Source organism: Pistacia vera, unplaced genomic scaffold (assembly GCF_008641045.1).
Source record: "Pistacia vera cultivar Batoury unplaced genomic scaffold, PisVer_v2 Contig217, whole genome shotgun sequence".
In the NCBI taxonomy this organism is placed as follows: domain Eukaryota; kingdom Viridiplantae; phylum Streptophyta; class Magnoliopsida; order Sapindales; family Anacardiaceae; genus Pistacia; species Pistacia vera.
Genome location: NW_022196021.1, coordinates 1461917 through 1475373, shown reverse-complemented (window position 1 = coordinate 1475373; position 13457 = coordinate 1461917). Strand labels below are relative to the sequence as shown.

Below are 13457 nucleotides of genomic sequence, written 5' to 3'. Positions count from 1 at the left end.
GGGGACATAGGGGTTTTGTAGAGTTGGAGACGCTGGTTGTAGTGGTGGTATCCAATTGGATTTTTGTTGTCGGAATCTGACGAAGAATAGTAAAACCCTAAGCCTAACGGCGTCGACGATCGGAGAGGCCAATGAGCTGGGAACCAAAGGGGTTTTGGACGACGGACGATGATCGATGAGGAAGGTGATGGAGGTGACCATGGGGTTCAACGCTGTTAGAAATAGCCCAAATCTGGCAAAAATTGAGAGGGTGTGCAGTCATTGAGGGTGTTATTGAAGTAATTTGAAAATAAGATGGTTAATTTATAATTTTTGTAATTTAGGGGTTAAAACATAATTTATTAATTTATTTGTTAAGGGCATTATGGTAATAGCACCCTCTGTAACCTAAAAATTGCTAACAGAGTTATTTTAAGGGTGTGAATCTGTAATAAATGGAACTAGGGGTACCAACTTAGGATTTCGCTAAACCTTGGGTGGGAATATGATGTTTGCTCTTTAAAAAATAATATCTCTAAATCTCGTTTAGTATTGAAAATAGTCATCTAAATTTAATTCATTTTTTTTTTTTTTATTTATGATAGGGTGTTTGGGCTAGCTTACGCACACCTCAACTAATCCCTCGGGATCAATTAGATAAAAGCTTTAGTGTCTACTCCTATTAGCAAACGAAGAGAGACTCAAACTCAGGATTTCTTGAGTAATATACCTAAAAGTTCTTATTGAACCACTCGATCACCTAGAGGTAATTGTAGTTCGGTTTTTTGTTTACACTCATTTCCCCCAATTTCAAATATGAAACTTACTTTTTATTCTTTAGTTTCATCAACAAACAAATATTTGAAATAAAAGAAAACGTTTCAATGATTATGAAAGTTTAGTGTAACGATTTATGTAAGAATTAAAGTTCAAAACAAAAAAATATAATATAATAGGGATGTACTTAGAACTTATAATGTCATTTTTAGTAATTTTCATTAAGGTTAAACTTGTCAAAACAAAAGAACAAAATGAGGATAATGATAAATTAGATTTAAATGTTTAAAAAGACTGTAAAAATTCTATAACGACAAATTGAAATGAAAAATTTGTGTGAACAAAGTGAAAAAAAAATTGTTTGTTCACAAAATCAGAATGAATTATATTATAAATCATACGTCTCATTGATACATTAACGGTTAAATTACTACCTAAAATGGATTTTGTTTAACTATAAAGACATGAATTTATAAAGAAATGAGTAATGCTACACCTAGAGGTGGGCATTTGAGACTGAGTCCAAAAACCCAATCCAAAAATCCGATCCTAGGAGGTTTGGTTCCAAAACGGGATCGGACCTAAGGAGGAGGGCTCGATCCCTCCACTGGGCCCTCCTCCAAGGTCCCAGGCCTGGGCCCAAATTTTTTTTGCATTTTTTTCCTTTTAGTCCTTTATGTAATTATATTTTTTTACTTTCTTTATAACCGATGGCAGTAGCCAACGGTCATTTTTGAGCCCTCCACAATTACAATATAAATAACCCTAAAATCTTTCATTTTTTCCACACCACTCAATCTCTCATTCTCTCAATCTCTCTACTCCAAATCTCCAATCAAATTCCCATTCAATTTATATTTATATTTATAATTTATAATTTATTCATATTATTTATATTATTCAATTTTTTCTATTTTTCAATATCATCTCTTATTCATATTATTATTGAATTTCTTTTCATTTTAATTATTTATTATTTTGTCATAAATTTATAATGGATTCCCGAAATGATGCATTCGGAGGATCATCCCTAAATGAGTTTTACATTCCATCCACCGAAGAAATGGAAGGGTTCAATCCATTTTCACCATTTTCTCCAGAGGATGCAGCTGCAATTCTACAACCACATTCGGTCAGGACGAGGTGTAGCCAAACACATGCGAGCTGCGAGTCAACAGGCATGAGCATAGCCCAACCCCCCCGACCATCAAAGAGGGTCGTGTTCAATGTATGACGACACTTTACCAAATCAAAACGGCCAAAGACAAATGGGGAGGAGGAAGAATTGTATGGGATATGTAATTTCTGTGGAACCATTATTGGCGCTGAGAAGGGGACTTCGACGATGCGACGACATGTGGAGAAAAAGCACCCCCAAATAATGTAGTTGCCCGATACGTCTTCAACCAAATTAGGTAGACAAATTCAAACTCAACTTAATTTTAATCCACAATCCTCAACTCTCTCAACATGGCAATACAATGCACATGTTGCACGAGAGGAAATAGCAAGATTCATAGTTGCTACGGACTCTCCCATTTGTTTATCTGAAAATCCTTATTTTATTCACATGATTAAAACTGCATTTTGTCCAGCATATACCCCTGTTAGTAGAAGTACAAGTAGAAGAGATATACTAAAACTTTATAACAAAATAAATAATAAACTTAAAAACGAATTTCAAAATTTTAGGAATATATCTATTACACTTACATCAGACATATGAGCTTGTAGATCAAAAACCGATTTTAACTGTCACAGTACATTTCTTAGATCATAATTGGGGTTTACAACAGAAATTGATAAAACCATTATATGAAAAACATAGTGCTGAAACTATTTATTTTACAATTCTTGAAGTTTTACAATAATATTTATTAACTAATAGAGTTGTAGTGCTAACGCTTGATAATGCAGCTGCTAACACCGCGATAGCTCTTTATTTGAAAAGAGATTCGATCCGTGTGGTGAAGGCAAATTTTTCATCAGAGATGTGCTTGCCACATCATCAATTTGATAGTTAAAGCAGGTTTAGATGTTATACATTCGAAGATGGAGAGGGTGCGCGCAGCTATCGAATTTATCGTCGGCGGTAGCAATAAAAGATGGCAAGAATACGTCAAATATTGTAAGCAAGAGGACCCACCGATTCGACCTTTGAAGTTATGTACGGACATACCTATCTGTTGGAACTCCACCTACTTGATGTTGGAAAAAGCTTTGCCAACCGCGAAATAAATTACAGATTTCGTCAACCGGAAGCACTATCCAGAGGAAGTTGTTAGCTATGATGATTGGGCGGTTTGTGAACTTTTTTATTCATTTCTTAAAAATTTTTATGATGCTACTAATATATTAAGTGGTATTTATTATCCAACTACTAATTTAGTGTTAGATATTTTACTTCAAATTGCTAAAACTTTTGCTAAATATAGATATAATAATGTTTTAAGGGAAATTGTTTTAAAGATGGAAGAAAAATATGAGAAATATTGGTTAGATATTCCATTCTTATATGGATTAGGCATTGTTCTAGATCCTATGTTTAAATTACACATAATTAACTGTATAATTATTGAGTTAAGCCAGCATTTAGGATATGATTATACGTCTTATTTGACTAACTTTAAACAAAAATTAGATAGCCTTTTTTCTTTATATGAAAACAGGTACAATGGAAGTGGAAGTGGAACGTTTAGGAGAGAGGATCAGGACCTTAATGCAGCCCTTCGTCAAGGATCGAGCAAGTGAACGTATATGGAACGTGGTGGAAGTAGCAGCTCCAGCTCGTACATACATGAACCAAATGAGTTGAATCGTTACTTACAAGTGGACCTGTCCTTTATGACGATGAATGAGCAACATAACATGGATATTCTTCAATGGTGGAACCAACATGAAAGTCGATTCCCCATTGTAGCCCAAATGGCACGTGACATTTTATCTGTGCCGGTTTCTACAATTGTATTTGAGTCAATATTTTCAACGAGTGGTCGGATTGTTGAAGACAGAAGATGTTCTTTAACAGATGAGATGATTAAAATGATAACGTGTTTACGGGATTGAACTCATGCAGAAAGAAGACTACAATAGCACCTTAAAGATCCCGAACTACTCGAACTCTTTAAGAATACAGATTTGAATGATGTAAATATTGTTGACGATGAAGATGAATAATTTAATAAAAAAAATTATTTAATTGTTTATTTGTGAAGCGTGAATGTGTGAAATGTGAATATTACATTTATGTTAAAAAATAAAATTAACTATTAATTTTTTTATTTTTTAAAATTAATTAAATTTTTAGAAACTTACTAATCTACTCCTGAAAATACTAAAAACCCCCTACAAAATTTTATTTTGCCCCTAAAATATAAAAAAAAAAAAATCAGTGGGGAAAAGAAGTTTTCCAGGCCCATAGGACAGGTCTTAGGCCCATAGGACCAGTCCTAGGGACCGATTCGTGTCCTAATATTGCTCATGGGCCTGGGATCGATCCCAGGCTCAGGCTTGGGCCTACTTGGGATTGGTCCTTGACCAGCTCTAACTACACCTACAATCACTTCTCACAAACTTTTTTTTACAACCTCCACGCAACAGTTCGCAGTTAGTCAATTACATTTTAGCAGGTCCCAGGTGGGACCATTATGAGTTGCTGCAGTTGTGAGATAAAATTTGTGATAAGAGGTTGTGTGTATAGCATTTTCCTAAAGAAAAATGGTTTATTTAAAGAAAAATGCAACTCTCCCCATAATAAGTTATTTCCTGAAAAACGTTTTTCAAAAACATTTCCATTTTCTACTAAAACATTTCCATTTTCTACTAAAACATAATTTCCTCTTTTGTAAGAATCTAATGAATGGGAAGGCAAACAACATTCTGGTCCTCTTAATCTTCCTCTTCATTTTTAGCACCCATTTACTTTATATTGTTTGCATTTATTTTACAACAAAGTATACATTTTAAAGTTATTATAAAATTATATATGAAAAGACATCTTGACTGGCTTCATCTTTAAAATTGTATTTAATTAATTAAGAATAAATTAATCAAATTAAACGAGATATTTACCTAAAAGGCTAAAACGATACTTTAAAAAAAAAATGATAATATTTTGTCATTTGAAATGTGCAAATAAAGAGTAAACGACTTTTTGCCACCCAAGGTTTTCTTTAATGACTTTTTCAGCCTAAAAAGTTTCAAAAAACCACTTTCCCACCCAAAGTTTATATTCCGTTAATACCTAAAATACACTTCACTTTCTTAGCCGATTTTCAGCGAGTTGCCAAGAGCCAAGGTAAGAGGAGTTTTTAGAGTAGAGACCGGTGGATCGAATGGTGGTGACCGATTGAACATTTGCTGCCAAAATTAGTCAGAAATAAGCTAAGAGCAGGAAACCTTAGTTTTGCGATGGCTAGCAATCGACGAAAAATCAGGTACTAGAGTAAGATGAGTTTTGTAGAGAGGAGAACAGAGGTTCAAATAGTGGTGATAGAGAGAATTTTTCGCTATCAAAATCGGCCGGAATCAGCTTTGAGTAGTAACAGAATATTAACTTTGGGTGAGAAAGTAGTATTTTGAAACTTTTTGAGTGGAAATTTATTAAGGCAAACCTTGGGTGGGAAAAAGGCTTTTACTCGCAAATAAACGCAATATAATGTCGTGTGTTTGGGTTTTCAAAATCTTAAAGAGGGTTGAGAAAATGGGAACTTTGGCAGCGGTTTTCGGGCACCCAGATGAATTTTACCCCTTGTTGAAGCTGAAAAGGGCGGTAACAGATGTGGAGAAGCTGAAGCAAATCCCATCTAAGCCTCACTGGGTTTTTTGTTATACTATTCTTCACAAGGTCTCTCATAAATTCCCTCTCGTGATTCAGCATCTTGATACCGACCTTAGAGACGCTGTAAGTCTCCATTTTCAGTTCTTACTTCAGGTTCTGTTACTAACTGTTGGGTCATTCGCTTGAGTCTACTAATAAGTCAGAAATCCCTCCGAGTTGTCTGCTTTATTGGGTTCTTTGTTCATTTCGTTTAGTATCAGATCAGACAGACTATTCTATTTCATTCATTTAGTGTAAAACCATCTACTTTCATTGATGTAAACCCTTCTATCTCGATCTGCTTTAGCAGGGAGTTAATTCAAGGTTTTCTACGACTCGTTTATGCCATCATAGTAGTTTACAGGCTTATCCCAACTTCCAGCGAATAAAGTTGATTATGTTTAATTACATTAACAGTTTCAGAGGTTTGAACGTTTCACATTCGAATAAAAAAGATCATTAGGGTAATACAAACACCCTAAACGGCGACGAAGTTGACAGATTCCCCCGTATCATTGTTTCGGTAGCATGCAACGTGATATTATGTAATATACAATGAAATAGAAGTTGTAATTTTAACTTGTGGAATTTTCTGTTCTATGTTTTTAATTACTGTCTTAATAGCATGAAAGCTGTTATGTGCGTTTTACAAGTATTTCTTGTTACTGGGAGAGATGTTCATAAGCTAGTGTGTTTCATGTGTATATTTTTATCAGTTAAAAAATTTGCTGTTATGCAGGTATGCATATTTTATTTGATTCTTCGAGCCCTTGACACAGTTGGTATGTTTCTGATATATATCTTCAACTTTTTTTTTCGATTTCTGTGTTATATCTTGCACTTTGCTGTCTACAATATTAGATTTTTCCATATTGAAAAGACTAAACAACATATTCTCACCTGACGATTAGCAAAATCTTAAGGTGATACCTTTAGTTATATTTATTTTAATTTTCACCCTTAAATTAACACCGTTCGTGACTGTTAAAGGTAGTTAAAAATAGTGAATGAGGTCGGCAAGTAAAAGTATGAGTTTTGTAGAAGAGGTTATGGGGAGTCCAACGGTGACTTCGAAAGTGATTTTAGACTTTAGAATCAGTTAGAAAAAGCCAAAAACCACCAACTTGACGCTATTAACGTGAATTAATTTTTACTAAAATGAGCCCTTCTTGGCCAAAGAAAGCGTTAGTGGACTTTAGCGTGCCATTGTGTACAGCCCTACAATAAAAGGTTAAAAATCTGTTAAAATAAAAGAAACAGCATCACTATAAAATAAAAATTTGGAATAAATGAAATCAAGAGTATCAACTGACATTCTTCGTTTGTTCTATTGAATATGATAAACGTGATGTGAAAAATTTTAAAATGGTTTCTTCAGATGGCAGTCTGGACATCACTTCAGTCGCTTTACCTTCTACAGTCTGATAGACAAAATTTACGTAGATTATGTTGCAGAGTCTGTTCTCCCTTTAACATTTATATATATATATTTGGGCGAACGACTTGTACATACCCAAAGTTTACTCTAATGATAAGTTGGTATCCAAAAGGTTTTGAAATGACAAATAAGTACCTTCCGTCATATTCTGTTAGTAATTTCTGTTTATTACTGTTTATTAATAGTGAAAAGACTAAAATGCCCTTAAAAGTTTGAATTTTAGTTTTTTAAAAATTTCAAAAAACCCCTTAAGTTTACAAATTTCACTAAATACCCCAATATATAAAAGTTTTATAAAATAACAAAAACACCCCCCACCGGCAAGTGCCAGATTCCGGCCACCACCGCCGGAATCTGGCCGGAAAGTTGCGTTACGACACAGACCCGTCGGATCTGTGTCGTAACGTGCCGATCTTTCCTTTTCCGGTCAGATCCGCCACGGATCTTGCCGGAAAAGGCAAGATCTGGCCGTCGAAGCAGCAGCCAGATCTGGCCTTTTCCGGCCAGATCCGTGGCTGATCTGGCCGGAAAAGGCCAGATCTACTGCCAGATCTGGCCTTCGACGCCGCAGATGGAGTTTTGCGGCGTCGACGGCCAGATCTAGCCGTAGATCTGGCCTTTTCCGGCCAGATCAGCCACGGATCTGGCCGGAAAAGGCCAGATCGACGCGTTACGACACAGATCCGACGGGTCTGTGTCGTAACGCAACTTTCCGGCCAGATTCCGGCGGTGGTGGCCGGAATCTGGCACTTGCCGGTGGGGGGTGTTTTTGTTATTTTATAAAACTTTTATATATTGGGGTATTTAGTGAAATTTGTAAACTTAGGGGGTTTTTTGAAATTTTTAAATTTATAAAAAACTAAAATTCAAACTTTTAAGGGCATTTTAGTTTTTTCACTATTAATAAACAGAAATCACTAACAGAACATGACAGAAAGTACCTATTTGTCATTTCAAAACCTTTTGAATACCAACTTATCGTTACGATAAATCTTGGGTATGTATAAGTCGTTCTCCCTATATATTTTTATTCAAATGTTGGTGAATGCCCTTTTTTCCCCTTTCCCCAATGGATTTGCATTAAAGAGGATGATACAAGTATACCTACAGAGGTGAAGGTGCCTATTCTCTTGGCTTTTCAAAGTCATGTATATGATCGTGACTGGAATTTTTCATGTGAGATTTTCTTTCTTAATTTGAAAGAAATAATATTACTGGGATAGTAGGATTCCCTTTGGTTTCCTTTTAACTCTTTTTTTCTTTTAAGGTGGTACAAAGGATGACAAAGTTCTGATGGACCAGTTTCATCATGTTTCAACCGCTTTTCTGGAGCTTGAAAAGGGGTTAGTCTCTTATCCTTGCTTTAGCCTAGGAATATTTGATTTTAATAACTTCTGGAGACATGAAATGATGATATTCATACCCATTTTTCTTATTCTTTTTTCTTCCCCATCGGCCTGTTGGAATTTTCTGCATCTATTTGCATTCAGACATAATTGCAGTTTTAATTTTTGGTACAGTCCTTTAATTAGAAATTCACATTAATGTGCAGTTATCAGAAGGTAATTGAGGATATTACTCAAAAAATGGGTGCAGGAATGGCAAAATTTATTTGCAAGAAGGTTCGTGAATCATGTAACCTGCATCTATTGTTCTAAGATATAGTAATAATCTATATATGATGGTAGAGATGAGCTCCTTGAGCTAATTACAGAAAAAGCAGATAGACCAAATGTATATCACACTAATAAATTTTATCCTCATCTCTTGCAGGTTGAAACAATTGATGACTATAATGAATACTGCCACTATGTAGCTGGACTTGTTGGATTAGGTCTGTCTGAGCTTTTCCATGCCTCTGGGAAGGAAGATATGGCTCCAGAACATCTTTCCAGTTCAATGGGTGTATTTCTTCAGGTATTCATTATATGGAGCAACAATGCGTTTTTCTACAGCCTGGGTATCTGATTTGAAATGCTAAAGCTTGACTGTATGGATCTACAAATAACAGAAAGCAAATATCATTCGAGATTATCTGGAGGATATTAGAGAAACACCAAAGCCGCGGATGTTTTGGCCTCAAGAGATTTGGAATAAATACGTCAACAAACTAGAGGTGTATATTCCCTTTTACTTGTTTTATCACTATATATTGTTTTGTTTTTCATGTCTAATTGACCTTCTCTCAGGACTTACAGTATGAGGAAAACTCTGTCAAGGCAGTAGAATGTTTTAATGACATGGTTACCAATGCTTTAACACATGTGGAAGATTGTTTCAAATACATGTCTGGTTTAAGAGATCCTGTTATTTTCAGATTTTGTGCTATCCCTCAGGTAGCAAGGTTGAATATGAGACTGTGATTGATTTACTGAGTGACTGATAACAAACCATGAATATGAAGGTTCATAGAAAGCTTACCTTTGTCAGGTTATGGACATCGGAACTTTAGCATTATGCTGCAACAACATTGAAGTCTTCAAAGGTGCAGTGAAAATGAGACGTGGTAAGATTTTTTCAATCACATTATTTATAAAAATCATTCCTGGTGTTTTTTCTCAGTATTTTTTTAATCACATTATATTTTTTAAGAAAAATATTATGTTTATAACCTAATCTCACAACTTTCTCTTACAATCTTAACGTGTCAGCAGATTGGTACTATCACGTCAGCTCCTACTACACCCAAGATACCAAAGGCACTACTGAAAACGAACAGTTGTTCCTTATAAAGGAATAATCATTCCTTCATAAGGAATGATTGTCCTTAAGGAACAACCATTTATAGTCATTCATTTTATAAGAAATGGTTGTTCCGCCATTAGAGATAGTTGTTCTTTATTTATAAACGGTTGTTCCATTGGTTGTTCCTTCATAAAGAACAGTCATTTTTTCTATGAGAAACAATCATTCATAATCAAAATCATTTTGACGTGACAACATCAACTTAGTTATCACGTTAAGGGTTATAAGAGAAGTTTGTGAAAAAAAGTTTGTTGACTTAGTATTACTCATTTTTTTAATAAATAAAGGTTCGTTGTGTTGATTGTTGATGTTTCTAGGTCTCTCTGCTAAAATCATTGACCGAACAAATGTTATGTCAGATTTGTATGGTGCCTTCTATGATTTCTCTTGTATGCTCAAGTCCAAGGTATGCTCCGATGCATGTTTTCTCTGCAAACTTTTCTCATGGTTTCAGTACTCACCAAAATATGTTGGTGGTGGGCTGTAGATCAACAAGAATGATCCCAATGCAACAAAAACCTTGAACCAGATTAATGCAATTCAGAAAGTATGCATGGAAAGACATGGAAGACACTATGTTGTAAATTAACCCAAATATAGTGAATCAGCAAAGTCCAGATTAGGAAATCAAATCATAACAATCTAATAATGAAGATAAAAGCAGTAAAGAAAAGTAGACAATAGAGACACAATTTATAGTGGTTCGGTAATCTGAAGATTACCTACATCCACTCTTCAAAGGCAACCAGAAAAGGTATTTACTATGAGTTTGAGAAACCTTACAAAGAATCGGCTCACCCTTTATACCAAGGCATAACAGATACAAACCCTCTGTTACACACCCGATACCCAGATGCTCTCCACTCATACATCGCACACAAAAGCAGAAAATCAGTACAGATTTATAAAAACAGTAAGGGCTAAACAGAAAAGGACAGCTCACACCTACCATCACCGTTGATTCATGGGGGTATGGGATTTCCAGCACAGCATCTCTAAACCGTTTCTTCTCTGTAACCAAGAGAGAAAAGTGAGAAATGAGCTGCGTACACAAGACCTAATTCGATTTAGGTTTCGGGAATCAAGGGAAAAGACAGAACTGCCCCTTTTGTCTTAACAATTTACTTTGACCAGCCAACTCCAGATTTGACTCCTAGTGTCATATAAAATGCCACATCACTACAAATCTCCACCTTGGCATTTGATCTTCTCCTTTCTAGTTGCCTGAAAATTTCTTAATCTCTTCGATATGCAGAAGGCTCTTGAAGAGCCTTAACTTGTCTAAGGTTACTGTCTTGGTGAACATGTCTGCTGGATTCTCCTTACCAGGGATTTCTCCACCTTGATAACTTTGTCTTCTATCAAGTTTCTTATGAAATGAAGTCTAACATCAATGTGCTTCGACCTCTCATGAAATACCTGATTTTTACACAAGAAAATAGCACTCTGACTGTCACTTTAATAGGAACATGCTGCTGGATCAGTCCCATTTCAATCAGCATCCCCCTTAACCACATGGCCTCCTGACTGCTTCTGTAATTACAACATACTCTGCTTCGGTAGTGGACAAGTTACAATAGCCTGCAGATTAGCTTTCCAGGAAACCAAGTTATTCCAAATAGAAAACAAAGAAACCAGTCATGGACTCCTATTGTCAATGTTTCCAGCATAATCAGCATCTACACATCCCATGATGGGATTTTCCAGAATTTTTACTCTACTGTAAACTATGCCAGTGGACAGAGTTCCCTTCACATACCAAGATCATTTAACAGCTTCCCAATGAGGTTTTCCGGATTACTCATAAACCTACTAACTGCACGACAGCAAAGCTAAGTCTGGGCTGGGGCACACCATCAAATAATCAGACTTCCTATGGCAATGGCATATGGTTATACTAGCCATTCTTCTTATCTTCTTCAGTTTCTGGACACGGGTTACACTAAGCTTAAATGTTGACCTAAAGGTGTTTTAACAGGCTTAGAGTCAATCATATTAAACTTTTTGATCAGTTTTTCAGCATATTCTTTCTGACAGTATGAGGCTTCCAGTTTTCCTATTTCTCTCAATGTTCATACCCAAAATCTTCCTAGCTTACCTAGATCTTTCATATCAAAATGTTTACTCATTTTCTCCCTTAAATCTATCAATTTCTGAGACACCTTACAAGCTAGCAACATATCATCCACATACAGTGACAGATATATATGCATTCTCCGTATAAACATTTGAAATAAAAACAACCATCAAAACGCTTCGGATAAACCCAGCATTTAACATGGAAAAATCAAATTTCTTACCACTGCCTAGGAGAAGCTCTCAAGCCATACAAGGATTTTTTTAACAAGCATACCTGATTTTTAGTTCCCTTTCAAAGCATTTAGGTTGTTCCATCAGAATTTTCTCCTCTAAATCACCATTCAAGAAGGCTGTTTTGATGTCCAGCTGTCTAATTCTAAACCAAACTGAGCTACTAAAGACAACAGTATCCTAATGGTTGTATGTCTCACCACAGGTGAGAAGATCTCATTGTAATCCACCCCTTCAACCTGTGTAAACCCTTGGCCACTAAACTCGCTTTAACCTAGGAGCTTTACACCCTGGTATGCCTCCTCCTTTTTAAAAACCCATTTACATTTTACCACCCTGCTGCCCTTAGGTTGTTAATTAAAATCCAGGTTGGTTTTAATTAAGGAATCAAATTTTCTTGCATAGCTAGCTTCCAATGCCAGTTCCCTACAACTCATGGCTTCCTTAATAGTTCTAGGTTCCTCATCAGTGTCTTCAGCAATTTGAAGGGCAAAAGCATAACTATCAGCTGTGAGAGGATGGACTCCTATTAATCAGATGAGCTGCTGTTGAGCAGCTTCTGCCCAGAACCTAGTAGGTAATCTAGAATCAGATAGCATGCTCCTAACTTTCTCAAGAATGGTCCTATTCATCCTTTCTGCTAAACCATTTTGCTGAGGTGTGTATCTAAATGTTCTATGTCTTAGAATTCCACTCTCCCTACACAGATTATCAAACTCTGCATTAATGAACTCAGCCCATTATCAGTTCTTAGTTTCTGATTTTCTTCCAGATTGGTTCTCAATCATGATCTTCTCAATCCTTAAATTTCCTAAAGGCTTCATCTTTGGTTTTTAGAAAATAGATCCAGACTCTCCTAGAAAATCATCTATAATGCTAATGAAGTATCTATATCCTCCTAAAGATGGATGTTTGGTTGGCCCCCACACATCAGAGTGAATATATCTAAGGTGACCCTTAGAACAGTGGTTTCCCACAGAAACTGATTCTACTCATCTTCCCAAAACACATGATCACAGAATTCAAGTTTCTCAATCCTATCCCCCCCAAAGCATTCGCTTACTAACTCAATTAGCCCTCTCACTAAGTGTCCTAACCTTTTATGCCAAATAGAGGTTTGATTAGGTTTCTGAGATGTTACTGCTGCTGGTCCAGTAACAGTGGATCCATTCAAAAAAATATAGACCATTCCTTCTCTCCTTTCAAACCACCAGGGACCCTTTGTAACTTTCATGACTCCACCTTGAGCTTTGTAACTAAAACCATTAGAGTCAGACTACCTAAGGAAATCAGGTTCCTTTTAACTCAGGTATGTATCTAACTCTGAAAGAATTCTAGAACTACCATCATGAAGACTTAATCTCACATCCCAATGCCTAATACACTACA

General features: G+C 35.8%; 1 protein-coding gene across 1 annotated transcript; it reads left to right on the top strand.

The window, feature by feature from the left end:
* Nucleotides 1-5458: 5458 nt before the first annotated feature.
* Nucleotides 5459-11982, top strand: LOC116130038 (squalene synthase 8-like). Its single transcript, XM_031415784.1, has 13 exons — nucleotides 5459-5659; nucleotides 6315-6357; nucleotides 8100-8189; nucleotides 8281-8356; nucleotides 8566-8635; nucleotides 8787-8930; nucleotides 9025-9129; nucleotides 9203-9349; nucleotides 9444-9519; nucleotides 10076-10164; nucleotides 10246-10338; nucleotides 10830-10923; nucleotides 11804-11982. The coding sequence occupies exons 1-13, from the start codon at nucleotides 5459-5461 to the stop codon at nucleotides 11980-11982; spliced, it is 1407 nt and encodes a 468-aa protein (XP_031271644.1).
* The last annotated feature ends 1475 nt before the right edge of the window (nucleotides 11983-13457 follow it).

What these genes read in the sequence shown, in the direction of transcription:
- LOC116130038 (XM_031415784.1), top strand. Translation starts at nt 5,459, where the DNA reads ATGGGAACTTTGGCAGCGGTTTTCGGGCACCCAGATGAATTTTACCCC. An exon ending in CAATGGGTGTATTTCTTCAG is followed by an intron (nt 8,931 to 9,024) that starts GTATTCATTATA and finishes TACAAATAACAG; the next exon opens with AAAGCAAATATCATTCGAGA. An exon ending in GATTTTGTGCTATCCCTCAG is followed by an intron (nt 9,350 to 9,443) that starts GTAGCAAGGTTG and finishes TACCTTTGTCAG; the next exon opens with GTTATGGACATCGGAACTTT.